This window comes from Agelaius tricolor, unplaced genomic scaffold (genome assembly GCF_023055355.1).
Source record: "Agelaius tricolor isolate 1412-34295 unplaced genomic scaffold, bAgeTri1.0.p SCAF_10, whole genome shotgun sequence".
NCBI classification, from domain to species: domain Eukaryota; kingdom Metazoa; phylum Chordata; class Aves; order Passeriformes; family Icteridae; genus Agelaius; species Agelaius tricolor.
The window spans coordinates 7,884,187-7,908,155 of record NW_027269270.1 but is presented as its reverse complement, the minus strand read 5'-3'; the positions used below and the strand labels follow the sequence as shown (position 1 = coordinate 7,908,155).

The window sequence follows — 23,969 nt, the reverse complement described above, 5'->3', positions numbered from 1 at the left end:
GGAAAAGCCACTGCTGGCTTTTCTTATTTGTCTCTAGAGGATTCTCTGTGTGTTTTGAACAAATTCTGATTTCCCTCCCCCTCCCATATAGCACTGAACCTTGGAAAGTGATGCCATCTGAGAGGTTATTGCTGTACTGGGGGTATTTAGACATGCACACAAAGAACTGCCTGCCACAGAGCTGCTCACAGAGCTGCTCACAGAGCAATACACAGCAATGTTAGAAAACATTTCCTTTCACTGAGCTCCTGCTTCCGTCTGGCTGCCACAGTGCTGCTGCTGCTGAGCACAACATGGAACAGACCATCCTTGTGTCTTCCCTGCTGCCTAAACTCATTCCAGTCACCTCACTTCTTACTTTGTGGTGATGTTTCAGCACTCCTGGCCTTTGGTGATTTTCTAGCCACTGGAATATTCTAGTACTGAGAAGGTAGAAGTACCTTTAAGGCCTTCATGTATGATGATGACTCGAGAGAAACCGTGTAACTTGATTCCCCACTGACCTTTTAATTGTTTTTTTCAAGCACAAAGACAGAATAATGTTGGTCAAAATACCTTGTTTGGGTGATTAGTGGGGAGGGAAGGATTTGTTGGTTGTAAAAGGACTTAAAACTTTGAAGAAAACACGTAATTTTGGGGAAAATCTTATCACTTCTCAAAGCAATCTGTCTTAGAAGTTTTTAACTCTGCCTCTGTGTTCAGTTATTATGTAGCTACCACAAATGTGATGTTGTACATGAACTCACTCTTAATATTTACAGATTTTTAGAGATGTTGACAGGGTCTTATCTATAAATGTTTGAATAATGCTATAGCAAATTACTGTGCTTATAAAAATGTTTATAACTAAGTTCTTACAGATCATGTCATGTATCATAAAGTTTGGCAAAGTCCTTGTCTTGTGAGATGCTGAGAAAACCTTGGAGAAGAGGTATTTTCAGATGATGTTGTAATTGCTGAAAGATGACATCTCACAGCCTTTAAAAACTGCATTTAGATACTTTTTTGTTGTAGTTGAGGGCAACTTGATTGGGAGCTGCTCTGGGATGTTCCTGTTTTGTTTCCTGATTTCCCTGGCTGCAGTGTGTACTTCAATTTGGTTTTTGTCTTTTTTTTTACCTAAGTGTGCATGACTTTCAGTACACTGTATAGCAAATGCCCTGCTAAAGAAACATTTCTGTATATTTTTGTATGGTATTCCAACGTGCTTGCATTGGTACAAATGGTTGTAAATCCCAAAAAGTGCCACTTGCCAGTGCTGCTCTGTGTTACCTGTATGCTGTTGTACAAACACGCTGAGGAGTGTTGTGAGCAGTGTTTGCCTTTAGTCTTGCCTCAGGTACTCATGTGGAGCAGTTTGGTGCTTTTCCTTCTGACTTGTAATACTTGGGATTCTAAGCAGAAAATAAAAGTAGTAAACAAAAAGCCTTGTGGTTGGAGCAGTGCTTTAACAGGTGCTTCTTTCACACCTCAAGTACAGTGCAATAAAGATAGTTGGATAGACAGGGTGAAGCTTGCCTCAGTGTCTTAACTCCAACACCTCAGGCTGCATGGCCGGGAAATGCAATAAAATTCAATGTGTTTCCTGAACAATACACTTTATACAGAGCATCAAATGTATAAAACTTGTTCTCAGCTAAACTAGTATATTTTAAATTTGTACATTTCAGAGGTGAATTGTGTGGAACTGAGCAAGTAATGCTATCAGCATTTTCATCTTCACAGCAGTTTAATTCAAACATACATGAACATTACTTCCTGTGCCAGAAAGGTTATATAATTAGTATAGACACTTCGAAAATATTTGATTTATTGAAGATGTTTATCAAGAAAACCTGATGCTTAAATTTGGGTGCATTAAAAAGGCAGCCCCCTGACATCTGGCTTTGATAGCATTTAGCTACTGTCCTCAAAAATGAGGTTGCAATTTTATTCAGTCAGTGTAAGTATACTAATAGTATTTTAATATGAATGTGTTCTGCTTATATTTGACTTTCCCTGAAGGAAAGAATTGAATTTACTAAAAAAAGACCAACCCACACATTAAAATGAGCTATAGGTCTAAACAGACTTTTAGCTCCAACAGTTTCTCAGAGCTTTAGCTCAGGAAGCAACAATACAAGTGTGTATGGATTTTTTTTTCAGACAGCTGACAGAAAATATATGCTAATTGAATCTCTTGCATATCTGCATGCTTCATCAGTCACCCACATTGCCTGAGTTCCTCCAGTACCAAAGCTTGTTTCATATTTGCAGATGACTTCAATATGTTTTATTAGCTGAATACACTGCATATCCCCAGTCCTTTGTAAAGAAATCAATGGAATAAATTAATTGAGGGGGAGAAAAGAGGTAGAAGAAAACTGCCCGCTCTTCTGGCTTTTTTCCCCCTCCTCTTTCCAAAGATAAGGAACTAAAATCTAATCCCAAACTGTAAATCTTGCCTTTTCCCCTTCCTGTCATTTTCTCTACAGGAGCATATTTCTGTTTCTAGCTGAAATAAGTATCTACCTAGAATATCAACAAAGACAGTTCCTTTATGCTGGGACCTACCTTTTTTGTGGTTTTCTGGTGCTACTGCTCTGTTCTTGATGAGTCAAATATCTGGAAGTTGAGTGTGATGAAACATAATTGATGGGGCTTAATGGATTTTCTTTGTTTTTGTGTATGATTTTTTTAAAACTTCAAATATGCAGAATAATAAACAAACTGGATAAGTTGTCTTGAATTTTTATATATTACTGTAGTCACAAAAATAAGCTGCTGTTTTAGCAGAAGGGAATAAGAGGAGAAACAAGTGCTAACTGTGGAGTTATCAAGTGTCCTCCCCTTGGCCAGTGCATATCCTGGGGATATCTGGGTTTCTTTGTCATCTTTGGGAATGGAAGACTTGGTGCTTGGGATCAGCTTGAAAATAACACTGCTAGGATTTTGTTTACTGTGTTGCTAATGATGTTTGGATATCCAAAACTTCACCTTCCTGGAAGGGTGGTGGCAGGTTTTTATTTTGCATTCAAAATTTAAACCAAAGAAAAATGTAAAGCTTCTAGTCAGACACAAACATCTACGCTTGGGAGTAAGGTGATGGTCAAATATTTTTAGTTTTAACATGTCTATTTAGGGACATATGTGATGCTAAATCATGTATCATCTACATAACGGAGAGAAGAGTGCAGTGAAATAATAAAAAATATGAGCAGCTTTGATATGCAGAATGCTATGCACTAAGGCCAAGGTAAATTAGCAGAGTTCTCCTTGCAGCCTTTGTCTTAGTTTCTAGTGTGACAGGAGAATATTAACTGCTGATAAAATCAGGGTAGGAAAACAACACTTCCATTAAAATGTTATGATTTTGGATATTGAAGCAGACCTTACTTTTCCCTCTCTTTTTCTAGCATCAAGAGAGTGATCCAGATCTCATTCACTTGAAAACCATTAGTCACCATTCTAGAGAGACAGCTAATTACTTTTAACAAAAAATAATATTTTGATAAAGCTGTGCCATTTCTCCTGGGAATTGTTTTAAACTTCCTGTATGCCTACAACCAATTTCTGCAATACAGCTTGGGAGGAGTTTGTACTGCACTGTTCGATAGCAACAGGTCTGAAGAGTACCAAGGATGAAATTCTCAAGGGTCTTTATGTCATGGTTGGAAATGGAATCATTACTGTATTTTTGACGTTAGCTCCTGCTAACGTCACTGACACCCACCTACAGTCTACTGGAAATATAAGTGCAGAGATCAGGTTGTTCACAGATTACAAGGAGACCAACCAAGAAGGGGCAAGCCAAAGCCAAATTCCCTGGTAAGTTCTATTTTAAAGAATGTGAGAGGGAGAATTCCTTTTCTCCTCCTGAGTCAAGTTGTGAAATGGATCTCTAGTATGTTAGACCAGGCTGTATTAAATACCGTTGCACTTGTTATTATATGTAGTAAAATGTAATGCAGTTTTATAAAACTGAGCTCTCTGGATCCTGGGTCATATTTTTGCATTCTCCTTGGAGCATACAGAGGTCTGGTGCTGTACTAGCCACTGAAAATGGCTTTGTGTAATAAATGTAAACTTACAAATGTAATATTTTGTGTTGAGTGTTCTACCGGTCCATCAGAGGAGAGTCCAGTGTCTAGAAATAGCTTTGGTATGGGAAATGCTTGTTTAGAATAATTTGTTCTTCCAAGGACCTTAGTACTATGAAAAAAAAAAAGAGTTGCTAGCACATGGATGTAATCTGCAGTGGGCAGATTTGCTTGGATTCACATGCTTTGTGTGTTCCCAGTGACAGCTGTATAGGATTTAAGGAGTATGTCTGTTTATCCCTCTAACAGGCAGTCTGTTCATCTCCAGCATGTGGAAAGGGCTGCTCCTGGGTCTGTACGTAGTATTGGCTGTCAGAGGACTGGCAAAGGGTGCTCCTTCCCAACCAGAAGATAAATGGAAGCCTCTTGATAACCCCAGAAATAGAGACCTGGTAAGGAGATGTTTCAAGAAAGAGAGCTGAAGTTCTGTGTGGTTTTTTTTTTTGTTTTCCATTAAGAGACTCCTTATTGTCTAAATTTAAAGGCAAGAGGGGCCCATTTGATGTAATGTTAGGAGCTGTGCACTTTGTATGGTCAATAACCATTTCTCAGTCAAGATGTACCCCTTAACTGAAGAGACATTCTCAGAGCACAGTAGTGCTCAAAATGTGCTTATATCTCCATCCAGCAGCTTTCATTTTTAAAAAAATATTTTTATTATACAGCCACTTGTTTCGTGAAACAGAAGAGGAATGATTACTGTGTTTCTTTCAGATGTGTACTCTGATTGCATGTTGTTTCATCTCATGGAAGTACAAATAAGTTTGCACCTGACAGCTACGAAAACACCACTCAGAGAACATTTGCACAATCTTAAAAAGAATTTGTGAAGGAAAAGAATCGGTTTCCTTTGATATTTCCTCAGTGTTTTAAAAAGCTTTAATTTCTCCTTGGAAGTGATTACTGGGGAACAGTTCAAATAATTGCCCATTGTTGCTGACTCCTACTGAAATGTTTACAGAGGTGTCCAGTTTGCTGTCAGCAGGGGCTTGGCTGTGCCTGTTTTCCAAGGGGTGCAGTTATCTCACAGCCCCCGTGGTTCAGTGGGGAGCATAAATGAGCAGGACACAGTTGCTGCTCTTCTGACTTCACATAGATGCACAAGGCATGGATGGAGGGAGTGGGCATGTCTGAGTTAGGTTGCCTACACTGTATCAGGTTATTATCAGAATTGAGGATTTCATCCCACAGAGGAATAAGCATTCAATCTAATTTGTGTCAGTAGAAATAATTAATCTCCATGGGTCATGCTCTGTTTATTCTCACATCCACGATCTGCTCAGTTTTTCAGAACACTCCAGGCTTACTTCTCAGGCAGGGGTCTGGATCTCAGGAAGTTCCCAGCCACTTTCACTGTGAACAATGAAGGACCAAGGCTCTACTCAGATCCTATTGCTTCTGCATTTGCAGATTATGAAGAAAAGAAAAAATCCTTTCAGAACTATTTCAAAGGCTGAAAGATTCCGCTGATGAAGGTAAAAGAGGGTGCCTTGTCCTCTGATGTTACGTGTAACCAAGAAAGAGTCTGACTGAAGTATACAGCAACTTCTTTCTCAGAAGGAATTAAAAATTTAGTACCTTAACCCTTGCCTGAAGTGGGGTTTAAAATTCTTGAGGCAGAGATTTATGAGGTCATTACTACTTAGATAAAATAATACATGGTGCTTGTGCAGACCTCTATAGACCCTGATTTATTTTGTTTTCTCTTTTTTCTCCCCGTCTTCGTATGGAGTAGAATTCTGCAAATGTACAGATACTAGGGGATGCAGGTTTTGTGTAAGGAATTGAAAAGAGTAAGATTACAAATTGAGATTAGTGGTTTTGTGTGATGTATGTATATTAAGAAAATTATTTTAGCATAAGTTATTGCACTAACAAAGCATACATTCTCTTTTACATTCACAGTAAATATTGTTTTCTTCTGGTTTACAAATAGCTGAGAATTTCAACAAGATTTAAATCAAAGCATTTTGGTGATTTACTCAGTATCTTAAAGTGCTTAAGTTGTAATCAATATTCAGCTTAGGATTTCCAGCTCTGTCCTGTTCTTGGACTGTTTAACACCTTGTCTGTTTATAATCAAAATTAAAGCTTTATTCTTATTATCATGAACCATAATAAAGACTGCACTCAAATTTTAATACTAAATTCTCTTTTTGCTGAGTTGTTATGTAATGAAAAATTACACAACACCAAAGAATGTATATTTTGTGCATGGAAAAACAAAAAGAAAAGGGAATTCAGAATGGATGTTGTACTACAAATCACAGCAGCAGTGAGAAAATGACTGGTGGAAACTTTGTCCTGCATAATTCAGGATGGTTGTGGTAGTTCTTTTCAGTGTTCAGAACTGTTTTGTGGGAACAGAGGTTCAGCCAGTGGGTTTTTGTCTTGGTTTGGATCACACCTTGGTTGCGTATGGATATTTCTGTATTAGTCTCATGTATTTGTATTTTTTTTGGTCTTTTTTAGGCATTAACTTCAGAAGTCCATGCAAAGTGGAAACCTTCACAGCAAAATTTTACTGCTTTGACTTTTTAACTGTTACCTGACAATTCCAAAGTTTCTTCACTGTCCCGTTTCTGCCAGTGGAATCTGGTGTCCTGCTGCAATGAGCATTATTCTGTCTGTTGACAAATGTGTGCTACTGCAGTCTATGAGCAGAATTGTGCTTAAGTGTGAATAAATGGGGAGTGCAACAGCGTGCATTTAACTACTGCTACGTGTCTTTGTTCAAAGCTGGGAAATAAACGTTCCCTTTCGGTTTATTAGAAGGAGACGTCCCAAGGTGTTCTGTGCCAAATGTTCACATCCCCTGAGGGTACAGCCCCATCCTTGGTGGCCCTCTGGCTGCTTGGGCCTCATCCCGCCCCGCACGCCCATTTCCGACCCTGCCGTGCTCAGAACTGCCCCATCCCTCTGAGTACGGAGTTAAAGCCCCTCGGTGCCGAGCTGGCCGAGGCAGCAGAGGCCGCCGAGCCCCGGTCCCAGCGCTCGGTGTCCGCCTTCAGGCGCCTCAGCGCCGCGCCGCCGCACGGAACCCGCGCGGGCGGGCGCCATAGCGGCGGGCGCCATAGCGGGACGGACGCGGTGCCTCCCTCACAGGGCTCCCCCCGGGCCGGTGCGGAGCCATGTCGGGCTTCAGCCCGGAGCTGATCGAGTACCTGGAGGGGAAGATCTCCTTCGAGGAGTTCGAGCAGCGCCGCGAGGAGCGCAAGAGCCGCGAGAAGGTGAGTCTGCCCCGCCTGGCCGCGCCAAGGCCCGGGCCGCCCCCCTCCTGCCAACACCTGGCAGGTGCTCTGTGTGTGGAGGGGCTCCCGCTCGCTGCTCCTGCGGCTCCGGAGTTGCGAGCGTCGGTGTCCAGGTCAGCAGAAGGCCGCGGTGGGGGGCTCGCAGGACGCGGCGCTGCCCTCCCGCCGCTCTGGGCGGAGGCACGGGCCCGGCAGCACCGCCCGGCCCGCGGGAAATCGGTGCTTTGGGTCGGGGCAAGGAGCTGGTTCGGGTATAAACCCATCCAGATTACGCTGCTCCAGCTCCCCCTCCAGCATCTGAGGGAGAGAGCCTGTGCGGTTCCTCGTTTGACTTCTTGGCAGCAGTAAATATAGGGAAACACATTGTGTCCGACGCTATGTAGGCGGTGTGATTAAAAGAAAAACACGCGTGATTTGTCGGAGTGTTGCAGTTCTTTTTAACTTTGCTATATTTGTGTCAACGTGCTACTGAATTTCTGCATTTCTTGGTGTTCAGAGAGCACATTCAGCAGAGCTCAGGTGTCATGGAAGGATCAGTGTTACCCTGGGGCAGCATTCTTACCGGATTCATGAGTGCTGTTGTGATATTGACTGGCTCCTGGGAGGATTTGTCCCACAGAACTTCTTTTTCTACCACCATGTCATCCCACCTCACTGTAATGCCCAATAATCAATGGACTGGTCTCTTCAGTCAAATGTAGTGTGAACAGTCACCATCTGAGTCTCCCCACTGATAAAAATATAAATGTCCTGAAAGCAAGGAATGCTGGGTTTTATTCACTTAAAAACAGAGTGCTTATTCTACCTGTTTCACCGGCAGTGCAAAGGCTGGAAAACCAAATGGTAGCTGTAAATATGTGGGGAAATAAAAAATGAGTGATTCTATAGAGGTAATAATTTGGTTTTTTGGTGTGTGTAGGATGGCGAAAATGCATCTGCTGAGGAAAATGAGGAAGATGTAGAGGCTCCATCTTCATCCAGAAAAGCATCTGGGAAATCCCAAAGTCAGGATGAAACTGATGGTTGGTGTTTCTAACATAATCATTCCTATTTTAAAAGGCGGTAGAAGCATTTGCTCTTCAATAACTGACTTCATAAAAACCTGGCTCCGTTTTTCCCCTTCTGGTCTCTGAAGGGACTGAAATAAAAGGGAAAATAAATGATTATGGGTTTTTTTCAGATGGGGGCAGGGGAAGATAAGTCTTATGTTTAGATGCTTTATATCCAAGTCAGAATAAAAATAACCAAACATATCCAAGTCAAAAAAAAACTATAAACCTAGGTATGGTCCCCAAGTTCCTCTCCTACATAGGCAATGCATGGTAGATTTGTTTTTCAGTCCCAACTTGATACTGTGGTTATTTTTAAATCAAATATTCAGGTGTCTAATCCCCCAGCTCAAACCTTTGAACCCTCCATATTTTGAGTTTTGTATATAGAGCTGTGGTCAATTATAACACTGGGTTCACTTCATAATGAGAAGCTGTAAATAAAAAATGGGAAATTTCTAAAAAATCTGTGCCTTAAGCATATTTACTCAGAGTACATAGCATAGTTTTCTTACTTATTTTAAAGAATTCTGTTCTTTTTCCAGAGAAATGCAAATAATCTGGATTTTGTATTTACACATGTTAAAAGGTACTTGTTGTCATGGATGGACTGGTTACAAGATCTTGTTTTCAATTGCTTTGAAAAATTGGTTGCTGGATTGTTGTGTAGTGAAATTCTCTGCTCACTTACAGCCTCTCCATCTGAAAAGCTGATTGCAGCCAGCCAGCCCAGTGCTTGAAAATTGCTTAATATTCTTCTGGACTGAGAAAAATGTTGATTAAACTGTGGCTTCATTCTGTGTGTTCCTCCCTGCTTTCATTTCAGATATCCAAGAGATGTTACAGGCTGGGCCATGCCAAGCATTGGTGATGAATAATCCAGAGCTGTAAAACCAAAGAGACTGTCAGTAGTTGTTGTGCATTTCTGCAGGCAGCACTCTTACAGAATAGCTGCTTCAAGTGGGCTCTTGTTTTCTCTGCACTTGTCCAGGGAAGCAGCATGTTCTCTTCATTATATCAAAAACCTATTTTACTTCTTTCTCAACCAGGAGAAACAGCAGATGGGGTCAGTAAATCTGTCCATCGGGTCTTTGCATCCATGCTTGGGGAAAATGAAGAGGAGGAGGATGAAGAGGAGGAGGAGGAGGAAGAAGAAGAAGAAGAAGAAGGAGGAGGAGGAGAGGAGGAAGAAGAAACTACAGAGCAGCCTACAGCTGGAGATGTTTTTGTTTTGGAGATGGTTCTTAATCGAGAGACCAAGAAAATGATGAAAGCAAGTATTTAAACTTTCATATAATTTCCATGTGTCCCCTGATCATGGTGCATGAATTCGACTTTGTGTGACTTTTAGCTGCTTACTGGGAAATTTGCCTGAAAATTGTTTCATGTAGGATAATCCTGCTTATGCTGGTGTTTGTTATGCTGTCATTGTTTATTACAAAAGCATTGTAGTTTACTGTTTGAAAGCTTTCAGAAATCATGAAACCAGTTTTTCCAGTATCAGAAAACTATGAACATTAGCAAGTCCTTTGGTCAGTCATTTATTATTGCTAATACTTAAATAACTTGGGGTTAGGTGGTGTTAAGCATACAGGGTGTCTCCTGAATTTGGGCACAGATCATCCTTGGGCAAAAACAGCATCCCTTTTCCATTTAGGAGAAAAGACCTCGCAGCAAACTTCCCCGTGCCTTGAGGGGTCTGATGGGAGAGGCCAACATCAGATTTGCTCGAGGAGAGCGTGAGGAGGCCATTCTGATGTGCATGGAGATCATTCGACAAGGTATGGGAGAATGGGCAACCTTTGGGCTTTAAGGATGGAATCAAGTTTCCATGTGCAGGAGCAGGATTCAGTGTGGCTTCCCTGAAGATGAAAATAAACAGTACAAGCAAAGTCATGGTATAAGGAGTAGAATTAAGAATATGTGGTACACTTCCTTTATTTTTTTGCTTATAAAAAGAAACTAGCACCTCAATTCTGCAGAGCCCATGCCTTGGCTTAGCTTTACACAGTTTGCTTGTACTGTCTTTGTAGACACAAGATATGAGCATCAGCAAGCCTTGCAGTATAGAATAATACTATAAATGGTTGTTGTTAGATTCAGTCAGCCAGTTTAATAATTTACAGACAGGAATCAGAAACTTGTCTGCAAGTTTTTCCTGAATTTGAACAGCACATATTTTATATAATTCTGATACCTGTTCTTTAAGAAAGGCGAGTTATTTGTGTCCAGTGTGGATTTTAAACAATAAATCTTAGTCATTCTTTTTGCCTTTTCACAGCTCCTCTTGCTCACGAGCCATTTTCCACTCTTGCCATGATCTATGAAGACCAGGGTGATATGGAGAAATCATTACAGTTTGGACTGATTGCAGCTCACTTAAATCCTAGCAATACTGAGGAGTGGGTTAGACTGGCAGAAATGTCACTGGAGCAGGACAATATTAAGCAGGCTGTTTTCTGCTACACAAAAGGTAGGGTAGCAAACATTTTAATAATTTAAAATTAATGCTGTGTGCTAATGGCAATAATTTTGTTTTCTTCTCCTTTCTAGTTTAGTTTGCTTCAGGGTGCTAAGATTCTGATACCTTTGTCTGGACTTTGATAAAAGATAAATGAATGATGAATGATAATGACAAAAGATGAATGATAAATGAATCTGTAATATAGGATGTCCTTGCAAAAACCCTGTGCATGTCCATTAACACAAATCAAGGAAATGAATGTGAAACCCAGCGTTGCATTTGCTAACCTCCTGCCGTGCTGCTGCTCTCCCTGTAGCTCTGAAGTACGACCCGAGCAACGTGCGCTACCTGTGGGAGAGGTCCAGCCTGTACGAGCAGCTGGGGGAGCAGAAGATGGCCATGGACGGCTACCGGCGCATCCTGAACCTCCTGGCTCCCTCCGACGGGGAGCGCTTCATGCAGCTGGCCCGAGACATGGCCAAGTGAGCTGGGCTTGCCAACAATGGTGTTTGCTTTGCCACGGGAGGGAGCCTCGGGGTTCAAGTGTGTAGCTCTCACCCAGTCATGTTTTACCTGTGAACTGCTTCCTTGTGGAAAGCTGTACTGCCTGTTTCCAAACGGTTTAAGGTCTTTTGATCTTCACGTTTGGGAAATGTATCAAAAAATACAAGGATGGGTATTACAACAATGTTATTAGTGAAGGTTTCTTGAAGCAGGTTAATGTGGGAATGACTGATGTCCAACTTCATTGAGGGAGACTGTGATGAAAACTCCAGTAATGTCCTTACAAATATGGGAGAAAAAAATTGTTAATTATTTGAAATATGTAAAAGTTTTCAACAGTTGTAAGGAAAGGAAAAACACCCCCTTTATCACTGTCTTTTATAACATCCACTTGCTAATGAAAATCTTCCCTAATCAGCAAAAATCAGAGAAATATGAAAATCCTTTCACTTTAGTTCAAAGTATACATTGTCAGTTATGTGAAATACCTGACATCTCATGCCTGTGTTTTATAGGAGTTACTACGAAGCCAATGACGTGACCTCTGCCATTGAGATAGTGGAAGAGGCCTTTAGCAAGCACCAGAGCCTTGTGTCCATGGAGGATGTGAACATTGCAGCTGAGCTCTACATCTCCTCCAAGCAGTACGACAAAGCTCTGGCGGTACGGACAGCTCAGTGCATTTGGGTGGCATTTTCAGCACCTCTTTGCCTGCCAGAGTGGATGGTTTACGTTCATAATTTATGTTCGTGCAGTGCTAAGATGGGGTCCTGCCTCTGTAAAAATAGAGCTCATCAGAAACAGACTGCTTGCTATTAGTTCTGTAGTAATTAGCATTTAAATTAATGGGTGGATTGAATTAATTGAGGGCTGATAGATTTGTACGTTGTTCGAGGTTTAAAATTCTGGGATCCTTCCTCTCCTTCTCTATAGTGACCATAATCTTAGTAGCCAGAGAAGACCTTCAGGCTGGTTTTGTGAGTAATACCACAAAGGTCATTCTCTGAGTGGAAGGTTAAAATCATGACACTGAAAGCTCTGATTGTTCAAATGCAGATTGTTGTGACTTACCTGGCAGACTTGTGTTGCAACTAATAATTTAAGCATTAAGCACTAAGCATACATTCCAGAAAGACAATACATTTTAACTCTAAAGCATCAGGAATTAGAGAATGTTGCTTATCTGGTCCAAATTTGTTTACTCTCACTTTTGAGGCATATTTCCAACTGGATTTGGTCTGGCTTTGAGAGGGAAGATGTTGGTGTTTGGCCATTGTCGTACTTTCCAAGATTGATTGAAAAGACACTGTAAATTGGGACTTCTTGTGAACATTCTTATTTGTTGATATTAAATTACTTAGGGGTTTTTTTTCCTTCCTTTAGATTTTTTTCAGCTCTCTGTCAGAGCACAGTATCATGATCCTGCAAACAATTCCTCTGACCCTTTTTTGTATTCTTCTCTCCTTAAATGTCAGTCAGTCAATTTTATGTACACAGCATTTAGCTACTGGATTTATTAATACAGTACAACTGAAGTCACAGAGCCATTTCCCTGTTTCTTTTTGAAGGTTCTACTTGGGTTGATGAATGCAGCTTTACCTCTGATAACTTCTGTGATATCTAAAACTGTCTCATAGGCTGGTTACTCCATTTATGCTTTAAATCTTTGAAATTATCCAAGTTACTTTTCTGTTTTAGGTTATTACAGATTTTACGGGAATTGTACTTGAAAAAAAAGCACCAGAAAGAAGTGCAACTGAGGAGAAAAAAGGTAAGTAGCTGTCAAGTGGTTACTGTGACCCTGCTGTTCATGTGATATGACATCTTTCCTTTACCTTTTCAACTCCTGGGTATATTTGCTGCACTGTTGACAGGTTTTTCTCTATTGAAATGTGTGGGTGCTCTTAGTGAGTAACATGGCATGACCTCAGCCTGCTGTAAGAAGTTACTCTGGTGTCCCCATAGCCCTGCTGACTCACTGAAGACAAGGACTGCTCTCCAGGCAGCTGGAGGGCTTTTAAAGTTCTAAACATTCCTCTGAGTGTTTACATCAGACCAGCTATTTCTACCAGTTAAATAACTTCTAAAAAAAAAAGATAAAAAGATAAGCTTAGTGGCAACTGTGCTCAAGAATACCAACCTTTGCCCTAAGAGTAATGTTCTTTATGCATCCTGCATCTGTTATTAACCAGCTAACTGAAATCTAGGCATACTAGCTCATAATTTAATCAAGTAGGTTGTCTTTGAGAAACCTGCTTTATCGAAGTCATTTTATCTGAAAATGTTTATTTAGGCTGTAGAATGGACACAGCACACCAACTCCATAAGGATACAGTCTGTTTTGTGATTAAAGTGGTTGTCTCAGCAATCTGATCCAAGCACAATAAGATATTTCTGTTGGCTTTTTGCTCTGATTGGCCAGGTAAAAATACAGTTTATTTATGAACAACTGTCCTGATGGAGACTTTCAGCAGATAATTTATAAGAAACAAAACTATAATGAGTCTAGGAATTGGAACACAATGTTTCCAAGTTACCTCCTGTGTGCCATTGGTTGAGAGAAGGCTTCTAAAATAGAGCTGGGTTCTCTACTCTCTGTTGCTTTGTAACTTTTGTAATTTTTACAACTGCTTCCTGCTCTGCTGTCCTTAAAAACCAAAACAATACAACACAAAAAAGCCCCAAACCAAAACAAGAGAAACCCAGTCCACTTTTCAGAGTAAGCTGCCAATCAATTATGGATTCAAAGGCAAGTAACTACTGGTTAATCTGATAATCTTTTTAAAAAGATACAGGTGCAGCAGTAGAAACTCAGGAAAGCCAGGAGGCAGTGACTGACAACCAGAGTCATCCAGTTGCTGAATCCAGTGCTTCAGGTAAGTAATTTTTTAATTTTAGTTTTTTAAATTTCAGACAAGTCTATGAACTGATCATATGGTTAGGATCCAACTTGCAGTCATATAACATCTGGAGATTTCTAACAGCACAGAAACAGGACTTCATCCAGAAAAGGATTCTTCTGTACGTTTTTTCTTTCCCTTTCTCAGAACTTCCCTCTAATCCAGACTGACAGTTGTCATTTTTTTAAAATATATCAGTAGGGGAATAGTCACCCTTGTGTTGGGTATTGCAGTGTTCAAAGAATGATGAATTAGTCTGCATGTTGTGATTTGCAGTATAGGGATGTGGATGTAGGAGGTAAAAGGGAAACCTTAGGTTGGAAATCCCAGTTTTCTCAGGTTTTAGCACTGAATGTCTGGTGCAAGCACTGAAGTGAAGGAGAGCTTAACCAGGAGTTAAGGAGGTGTCATGACTGTATGTGAAGGACCTATGATAATGGAATTTCATTGTGTGACCTCTCATTTGCTGGCATTGTCATGGGTAGCTGCTGTGCCTCATGTTTGCATTCTGATCAGGTTGCATTCAGCCTACCTGTTGTGTGAAGTTCTGTATTAACTCTGTATAACAATGTGTTCAGGCAGTGCCTGCTCCACAGGACTTCACTTAGCAAGAACAAGAACCATCTTGATACAAGGCATTTCCTTCAAAAAACAAAGGAGAAGAGGGTACAGGTGCATAAATTGTTAAAGGAAAGCTTTATTGAGCAATAAAGTAGGCAAGGATCCTTAAGTAGGCAAAGGATCTAAGCACATGCTGTGGAATCCTGCTGTTGGACTTGATGCAGACTGACAGCACTTGGTACCTCACATGGAATTATTTGTCTCAGAGGCAGTAGGAAGTCATTGCTCCAACTCTTGGAAAAGATAAAGGAGGAAAAGAAGGGCAGACAAACACTTGCTAGAGCTGATAAGAATATTTTCTCAGTTCCTGAGCATGGCCTGGAGGGGATGTAGTGCTTGAGAAGTGCTTCTTAAAGCCTCTGAGTTCAGAAGGAAATTCTTTCTCTTGTCCCAGCTGTGGAGAAGGTCAGCTGCTGCATACCTGAGGGTGTTCCCATAGACATCACAGTCAAGCTGATGGTGTGCTTGATTCACCTGAACATCCTGGAGCCACTCAGTGTAAGTGGAAACCAACTCATAAGGCAGGGGTAATGTTCTAAGAAATCACAAAAACAAGTAATTGTTCCTTGTTCATAGACTGAGGTGGTTGAGGGAGCTGTGGAGATTCTTTTTGTGAGGAGAGAAGCCTCACAGGCCTGTAATAGCAGAAATAATATCTTTGCCCTTAGAAATTATGCCAGTGTAAGTTACATTACTAAAGCACAGTAAGTCACAGCCTGTGTGCTGTGACAGGCCCAGGACCATATTGAAAGCTGTGAACACTAAGGAAGATGTTTTCACTTTGTTTTAAAACCATACTAAATCTGAAGACTGTTCTTTGATACTCCTCACTGATGGACACTTTAACCCACTGCATGTGTGAAATGTCTAGAATAGAAAAATGGGGCTTCTTCAGGAATGCTGACTTTCAGATCTTTTATTTTTCACTTCTGAAGTAACATTTAATTAAAGGAAGTATAGTTCAGAATACAAATGAATAAAAAACATAGGATAAAAATGCAAGCTTCCAATAAGCATGCCTTTAAGAAATTTATTATTTGTATCTTAAGTGCTTGTGTCATTTTTCTTAAAGCCTCTTTTGACTACTCTGGTGGAACAAAATCCAGAAGAAATGGGTGACTTGTACTTAGATGTTGCAGAGGCTTTTCTGGACGTTGGAGAATACAACTCAGCCCTGCCTCTCCTGAGTTCCCTTGTCTGCTCAGAACGGTACAACCTGGCTGTTGTGTGGCTTCGGCACGCAGGTGAGAAGGGGGCAGGACTGCTGAACATGGGGGACTGAGAGATGGTAATACAGTGCTGAGCATTTCCAGGGACCTTTATCCAAGATCACAGGAATTTCAGATTGACTGGTTGAATGAGAGTTGGTATTTGCAGAATGAAGCTTCTCATGACAACTCTGTCAAGCATTTTTTTTGTTCTTCATGTGCACTGAAATTTACATCAGCTAAAAGTACTTTATGTTCATGTAAGTGAAGCAGCATCTATTCTGCATTTCATCCTGTGTCAGCTGCTGATGTTTGAAGTGAAACCGTGGATACATCATGCATATATCTGAATATTATCATTTAAAAATACATGTTTGGGGTGATTTTACTAAGAAGGTATGTTAATTTATTTGCAAACTTTGAAATCTTCTTTTTCTGCCACTTAAGTGTCTTGTGTTGCTTATGGTATTTCTAGAGTGCTTGAAGGCTTTGGGACACATGGAGCGTGCTGCAGAGAGCTATGCCAAAGTTGTTGATCTTGCCCCTTTGCATCTCGATGCAAGAATCTCACTTTCAACACTTCAGCAGCAGCTGGGCCGGCCTGAGAAAGCTCTGGAGGCTCTGGAGCCAATGTATGACCCAGATACTCTGGCTCAGGATGCTAATGCTGCACAGCAGGTGGGTAAAGTGTTCTGTGCTTCCATTTAGGATGTATTAATCTGCCAAACTGTGCTAGTAGTCCAAGATGTATGCACAGGATCAGGGATTCAGACTTACCTCCCCATGGGGAGCGTGCAGAGCACAGTGTCTGATCCATTCCAGCGTCAGGGACATGTCCTCCTGACTTTCTCCCTGACCATTCTCTCAGCATTTCCCCAGTCCCATCTGATAACTTCGGTGCAATGCACAAACTTTTGGCCACTGAGCCAGTCATGACTCTACATCAAGTTGATCAGCAGTTGCTATGTGTGAGCTACACAGTTTGGCCTCTGTTGATTGTAAGCAGAGGTTCTGAATCCCCTCTCTAGAAGCACCCTCACCATAGGTAAGAGTCATGCCAGATGTCTCTGAATGGGAGAATTTGGAACAGTAATGCCTGAGAGCAGTTTAGGGAGAGCTCACCTGCTGCTGCAGATTCTTACAGCTTTCTGGAAGCTTTTACAATCCTATTAGTACTGTACTGAGTCAAAATTATTTGATTTATAAACTTTCTCTGTGCAAGAGTTTGAATAAGAGTATTCACTGTTGTCCAGGAATTAAAGCTACTCCTGCATCGCTCCACGCTGTTGTATTCCCAAGGCAAAATGTATGGTTACATTGACACCTTGCTCACAATGCTGGCCATGCTGCTGAAGGTAAGCCAGTCTGTCCTGCTGCACTGTAAGAAATTGGGCAGCTGTGACTTGGGTCAAGACAAACTACAGATGAACTCAGGAGGAAAGCTAGTGGGCTTTCTTATGTGAGTGGTTTCATAATTTTGTTAGGTAGTAATCTTGCAGGTAGCCTGCAGTACTGGTGTTCCTGCCTGTAGTGTTCAGAATAGAGGTCTGTTTGTGTGTATAATTATTGATACAGTGACTTCAACTCCCTGTTCTCAGTGTGCTTACACTGTATTCTAAAGCTGCTTCTTGCCTTTTTAACACTGAACACACAGCTTTTTTGAGGTGTTGATACTGGCTTCTATTTCAACAATTTTCTTTTTGATTTCTTTCTTTATTATTTTCTTGTGATAAAAGGACAAAATAAGATTTTTTTTAGCCAGTAAATACAGTGGCAGTGTTTTTGTTTTAATTAATTTTTGTTTATTTATAAATAAGGGAGTGAGTTAAAGGAATATTTAGACCTCAGTTTCATCCATCTGCTCAGCACCTTGACTATTGTATTATACTGGTTGAAGAGCTGACTATGCACAAGCTTCTGAAAATGATAGAGAAAGGCATTGTTCTTCTTATGCTTCTCTGCAAAGAGTCTTGATTTCAGTAAACCCAGGGATGTTCCAATCCCAGGAGAAGTCTTTTTAAGTAGCTTGAAGAATTTGTATATGGCTTTTGCTTAGCCCACTTTGCACTGGAGCACAGGGCAATGCAGAGATGATATTCCTGTTGGGAATGTTTTCTCTGATGACCTTGCTCTATGGTGGTGTCACTGACTGTTTTGGGATGCAAGGTGAGCCAGATGGATTGGCTATAAAGCTGCCTTCGTCATAGGATGTTACATTGTAATCTGAAATGCTGCCCTTAAATTTGTTTCTAGGTAGCAATGAGCAGAGCTCAAGTGTGTTTGATATCTAGTTCCAAATCTGGAGAGAGACACCTCTATCTTATTAAGGTGTCAAGGGATAAAATTTCTGACAATGATGACCAAGAGACAGCAAATTGCGATGCGAAAGGTAACAAATCACAGATTGTTCATTAAAAACAAAGCAACAAGGTGAACTCCATAGTTTTGAAAAATGATAAAATGCTCCTATTTTGCATGCTAAATCCATGCAGTTCATGTTAACATTGCTTTATTTCTCGGGCAAAGAAGGCAGCAAAACTGAAGATAGTATATCTTAAGGGAACAGTCTCCATTCAGAGAAAAATAGTAAGATTACAGAATAATTCAGATTGAGAAGGGCCTCTAGAGATCTTATGGGCCAACATTCACCTTGGGGGAAATATCATACATGCAAATCTAGAATGTAATAGAAATACATTGTAAAAGTGGTGTGATTTGTTTTTTAGCTGGCCCAGGTGTGGTTGAGCCAGGTCACATGCTCTTAAGCACTGCTTGATAATTAGGGAGAGGAACTCATTGCATTCATGTAGTATGTTTACAGCTTGAACTGGGTGTATTGCTTGCTCTTTGTTCCCACTTTGAGAGTGTTTTTTGCTGGTGTTTTATGAACTGCCCTTAAACTGAGAAAAAGTAAATACTTCCTATTAGCTGTTAGTGCAATGTCTTTGAAAATATCAGTTTGATATATGCATCTATTTTGTAAAAAAATTATATTTCTTGTTCTAATTTTTCTCAACTTTCTGGCTCCAATATTTTTAGCAATTTTTGCTGTCCTCACAAGCGTTCTGACAAAAGATGACTGGTGGAACCTTCTCCTGAAGGCAATATATGCCTTGTGTGACCTCTCCCGGTACAAGGAGGCAGAGCTCCTTGTGGATTCCTCTCTGGAATATTACTCATTCTACGAGGACAGACAAAAGCGCAAGGAGCTGGAGTACTTTGGGCTCTCTGCCGCAATTCTGGACAAGAACTTCAGAAAAGCTTACAACTATATCAGGTGGGCTGCTGGGAAGGCAGAGCAGTCTGTGCTGTAGTTGCCTCCACTGAGGCTGTAGTCACTCTGCTGAAGTAGGCAGGCTGATACTTTCCAGCCTTGGCTAAATGAGAGAAGGCTACTGTAACTGAAGGAGCTTTCCAATAGCCTCAGATTGGAAAATGCACAATGCAATGGGTTGTTTGATTTGGCCAGAACCATTGGTTCTGTTTTTCACTCTCATCTTTGCCTCAGTCACTGACCTTCTCTTTGAGTTTCTGTTGTTATCTTCCCCGAACTGCTGAGATTTTATTGAAGAGACTGTGTATACTATATAGCATTTACTAATTTCTTGCACACATCTCATTCTGTAGAATCATGGTCATGGAAAATGTCAATAAGCCCCAGCTGTGGAACATCTTCAATCAGGTCACTATGCAGTCTCAGGATGTCCGTCACCATCGCTTTTGTCTCCGCCTGATGCTGAAAAATCCTGACAATCACGTGCTGTGTGTCCTCAACGGGCACAATGCCTTTGTGTCTGGCAGTTTCAAGCATGCTCTTGGTAATATCTTTCATGTTCTAATATCAACAAATAGAACAAGTGAAAGTTGATAAAAAGGGAAAGATTTTTTTTCATCAGAAAATTATAGGTTCACAATGCTAGTCTGGTGCTTTAATTATTCTGTACACAAATCAGAGCACTGCTGAAGGGTTTTGCTAATAAAAATTAAGCTGGCACGTTTCAAGTTTAGCACACATTGCAAATATAACTAACTTGCAAAGATAATTGGAGGCTAATGATGATAATAATGACAGAACCAGCCCAATTTAAACAGCAAATACAGCTGGTTGCATGCTTTAAGCAGGCCTTCAAAGTAAACCTGCTGCTTTCAGTCAAGTCCTCCAAATGTCACGTTTAAATGGTCCAGCAAGGACCATGTTTGCCTTCTGTGTCTCATCATTTTCTGCTTCCTTTTTTACATCACAGTCTGCCTTCTTCCTTCAGAATCCAGTGGGTGCTGAAAATACACAATTTTCTTCCCTGTTTTTTCCTGTGTATTTTAATGTAGGTATATTAAACTGTTTCTTTTCTTAGTTCACGCTTCGAATTCAAATATTTTCTTTCTTGCTTGTAACTTCTTAAGGAATGTTTTTCACAACCAACATCTTTATTAATTTATTTGCTTTTAGGTCAGTACGTGCAAGCCTTCCGTGCAAACCCAGACGAGCCTCTGTACAGTCTTTGTATTGGCCTGACTTTCATCCACATGGCCTCTCAGAAATATGTGCTGAAAAGGCATGCTCTTCTAGTACAGGTGAGGCAGCATGATTCTTGTTACCCACAGTGTTTGCTGGCTTTGTATCTTGCAGATGGTTATGGCCACAACACACTCTGTTTAAATAATTTTTCATAATTAAGATGGCATTTCTAAAGAGGCAAGTGGTAAAGCATGAGCACGGATGAATGTGCTTTTGAACTGTAGTTACACCATCTGAATCCCCTCTCCTTAGGATAAAGGTAGCTTGTTACCTTGATGTTAACAGCTGCCAGCTGTTTGTGAAAATATTATATAATATATATCATAATTTATATATATAATATTATATAATATATAGAATATCTTGGTGGTTGTAATCTGAGTTTTCTTTCAAATTTTTTTTGGCTTGCATTGCTGTAGAGTGGAATCTATGCCACGTGCCCATTGTAGCTATGTCTCATAAACTGCATTCTTGAGGCAAATTGTACAGGCTTGGAAGGTGGTTTTTTCCCCCCATCTTTCTTTTCCCCTTCTAGGTGCCTCTGCACACTCTCTTTGTAAAGATCTTGTGAGCTCCAGTTTAGCTACCTTCAAATTTTCAGCTTCATTATTCGCATTTTTCTTTTCATCTGCAAGATCCAGTTACAAACCACGGACTGAGTAGTCCTAAACAGAATCTTGAAAGTAATTTCCTCTACTTTACACCAAGTGTTTTCATTAACTTGAAATGCCTTTTAATTCCTGTAGCTGCTGAGCTCAGTCAGCACAATATGTTGAGGATCCTGAGCTCTTGTGACTTCTGAAATTGCTGGAAGACTGTAGCTTGCACTGATCTTGACAAAAGCTACAGGTCCCCAACTACTGTAACACAAAACCAGTTATGACAGTGTCCAACTTCAAGACATTTTGAACTTGCAAACTTTGACCTAATTTTAATACTTTTATCCACTTTTTTCTGTAACCAGCCTGCCTTTTTTACAAGAACTGCCCTGTTCTCTTTTTATACATTCTTGAACAATGTCCTATTTATATTACCCCCTGGCAATACAGTTCCCTTCTCTCTCTCTTCTCATTTCCTGCTTACTATACTCAGTGATTTTACATCATTTCTTGCTGCTGTGGTAGTTAATTAGTAATTCAACCAGAGTGACCTACTGGCAACCTAAATTATGATCATTAGCTGCTTGTGTCTGAACTAATTCCTCATATTGAAGGAAGTACCTTCTCTGATTACCAACAAGGTCCTCTGTTTACATCAGAATCATCACACTCCAAAATGGTAACCAAATAAAATGCACAGGAGGGGAGGAAAAGGTTGTGTGCTCAATTTCTCTTACAGGGATTCTCCTTCCTTCACCGCTACTTGGACCTGCGTGGGCCATGCCAGGAGTCCTTCTACAACCTAGGCCGTGGCCTGCACCAGCTGGGGCTGCTGCACCTGGCAATCCACTATTACCAAAGAGCACTTGAGCTTCCTCCCCTCACCTTAGAGGTACTGTAACTTTGGAAGTTATGGACAGAGAATAAAATTTTCACAGGAAAATGTGAAGAATTCCTTAGAAATAGTTAAAATAGGTACATAAAATCTCTGTAGTTGTGCCTCCTTCAATTTTTATTTTAATTCCTTGTCATTGGAAGCCCAAATCTGATTGTCATCTGATAATGTATTTAAGCAAGTGTTAAGTTCAAAGATGTATGAATTTTGGAGGATTTACTCACAGGCTGAAGCAACAGCAAAAAGGATTGCTAAACAACTTTTCCTGTTTAAGTAGCTGACCTTTCTATATATTACATGCAATGAATTATAACTGGAAGTTCTGTATACTCACCCGTGCTATAAAACAGCATGCTGGAGCAAGATTGACCAGTACTGGGAATGCCTAATTGCATCTGAGCCATAGTTTAATTCTAATTGATCTGTATTGGATCCTAATTGATGTGTAATACATCTACGAGTATGGTCTGTGAAATGGGTAGGTAGAAACATTGCAAGGGTGTTTAGAAAATGGGCAGTGTTGGTAAAGTAAGAGCTGAGGGTGTTAGTCAGCCCTGGGAGTTCAGAGCTCCACGCTATCACCCTGTAAAAGATGCAGGCAATATTCATGTTCTGGTTGAAGAAACAAATACTTAGCATACAAAGACAAGGTAGTACTTTGCTGGTTTATGAGCTGGCTATTTAACTTAGAGCCAATGTTTTGAGTGTGAAATTTTATCACTTTGGTGATTAACAACATGCATTGGAAATTCCTTAAAAAGGGAGAGCACAAGGAATACCTGTTTTGTTTCCATACAGCTGAAAGCCTTCATTGGCTATGAATATGTCATTTGATTCCATTGTAATGGCTACTCATGTTTCTTTTTTATAGTATTTTTGTGTACTGATAGCTTTTTCTAATCATTGTTTTTACAGGGAATAGAAACAGATCAAACAGACTTGAGAAGAGATACTGCCTTTAACTTGTCACTCATTTACCAGAGCAGTGGGAATACGAGAATGGCTCAGAAGATGCTGTATACCTATGCGGTTGTGTGAAGAGGTTTGTGCAGGTGGAATTGATACCCTTTGGGTTGACCTTTGCATTATGCAGTGCTGGGGAAGCTGGTTTTAATTACAGCTTTTTCTGCAGAGGGTCAGGGATGTGGCTGGTGCTGTGCTGTGGCTCTGTGGACTTAATTCTGCTTCTGCCCTCAGCACTGTATCACGTGTGGGTGGGAGCTGGCCATCCTGAGCACACCCCTGGTGTGCTCACGAGGGGCTGCTGTTAGCTCTTCTCCTTGGTGCACTGCTCTCTAAATAGATTCAGTCTTGTATGTAGAGTCAAACAGTGAAAAGCAAGGCTCAGTGTGATTTGCTGAGGGCTTTTGGTGGGGGAAAATGTACAGGTTGCAGTATTTCAACTAATTACCATTGAGGTTGCTGAAGAAGCCATACTCACTGGCGATGAGGGTATTTTAATGTGCAGCATTAAATTACAATAATGTGAAACCATCCTAGAGGATGAGGAATTCAGTATTTCAAGATCTGTAAAATATTCATAGTTTTCTAGGAATTCATATCCTAGCAGTTTTTTTATTTGAAGAGGATTGATCTTTGTTTTACTGAAATCAGTGTAACTTTTGTTCTTTCTGCGAACTTGTTAATAAAAATTCTGAGATTAATGATGTTTACCTTTTCTCAGCTAACATATCCTACTGAATAGGACAAACCTAAAGCCATATGGCACACACCTAATTTTAAGCAGCACAATTTAATGAGGCTCAGGGGTGTTTAGCTTTGCTGGTGTGCTGAGCCACCCCTTTGTCCTCAGAACAGCCATTTGCCTCAAGGGAGAGAGGCTCTTGCATTAGTCTGCAGTCCTACCATATAAATTACAGTTT

General features: G+C 40.5%; 2 protein-coding genes across 6 annotated transcripts; both read left to right on the top strand.

The window, feature by feature from the left end:
- The first annotated feature begins 1,561 nt into the window (after positions 1 to 1,561).
- Positions 1,562 to 6,780, top strand: CUNH2orf66 (chromosome unknown C2orf66 homolog). The gene is made up of 4 exons (XM_071434556.1): positions 1,562 to 3,807; positions 4,329 to 4,471; positions 5,363 to 5,554; positions 6,552 to 6,780. The coding sequence occupies exons 2-3, from the start codon at positions 4,349 to 4,351 to the stop codon at positions 5,534 to 5,536; spliced, it is 297 nt and encodes a 98-aa protein (XP_071290657.1). The 5' UTR covers positions 1,562 to 3,807; positions 4,329 to 4,348; the 3' UTR covers positions 5,537 to 5,554; positions 6,552 to 6,780.
- A 147-nt stretch (positions 6,781 to 6,927) lies between these two features.
- Positions 6,928 to 23,750, top strand: GTF3C3 (general transcription factor IIIC subunit 3). Of its 5 annotated transcripts, XM_071434553.1 has the most exons (19): positions 6,931 to 7,309; positions 8,250 to 8,352; positions 9,429 to 9,652; positions 10,037 to 10,160; positions 10,661 to 10,852; positions 11,160 to 11,325; positions 11,863 to 12,010; positions 13,046 to 13,118; positions 14,137 to 14,223; positions 15,263 to 15,366; positions 15,941 to 16,112; positions 16,552 to 16,754; positions 17,330 to 17,431; positions 18,330 to 18,465; positions 19,116 to 19,353; positions 19,704 to 19,894; positions 20,524 to 20,648; positions 21,931 to 22,083; positions 23,002 to 23,750. In XM_071434553.1, the coding sequence occupies exons 1-19, from the start codon at positions 7,211 to 7,213 to the stop codon at positions 23,122 to 23,124; spliced, it is 2,763 nt and encodes a 920-aa protein (XP_071290654.1). In that variant the 5' UTR covers positions 6,931 to 7,210; the 3' UTR covers positions 23,125 to 23,750. The 5 variants fall into 5 exon arrangements, 3 of the variants coding, with proteins under 3 accessions (XP_071290655.1, XP_071290656.1, XP_071290654.1); XR_011680340.1 differs by lacking the exon at positions 23,002 to 23,750 and having other exon boundaries at positions 6,928 to 7,309; positions 20,321 to 20,648; positions 21,931 to 21,954; XM_071434554.1 differs by lacking the exons at positions 21,931 to 22,083; positions 23,002 to 23,750 and adding an exon at positions 20,321 to 20,398 and having other exon boundaries at positions 6,928 to 7,309.
- The last annotated feature ends 219 nt before the right edge of the window (positions 23,751 to 23,969 follow it).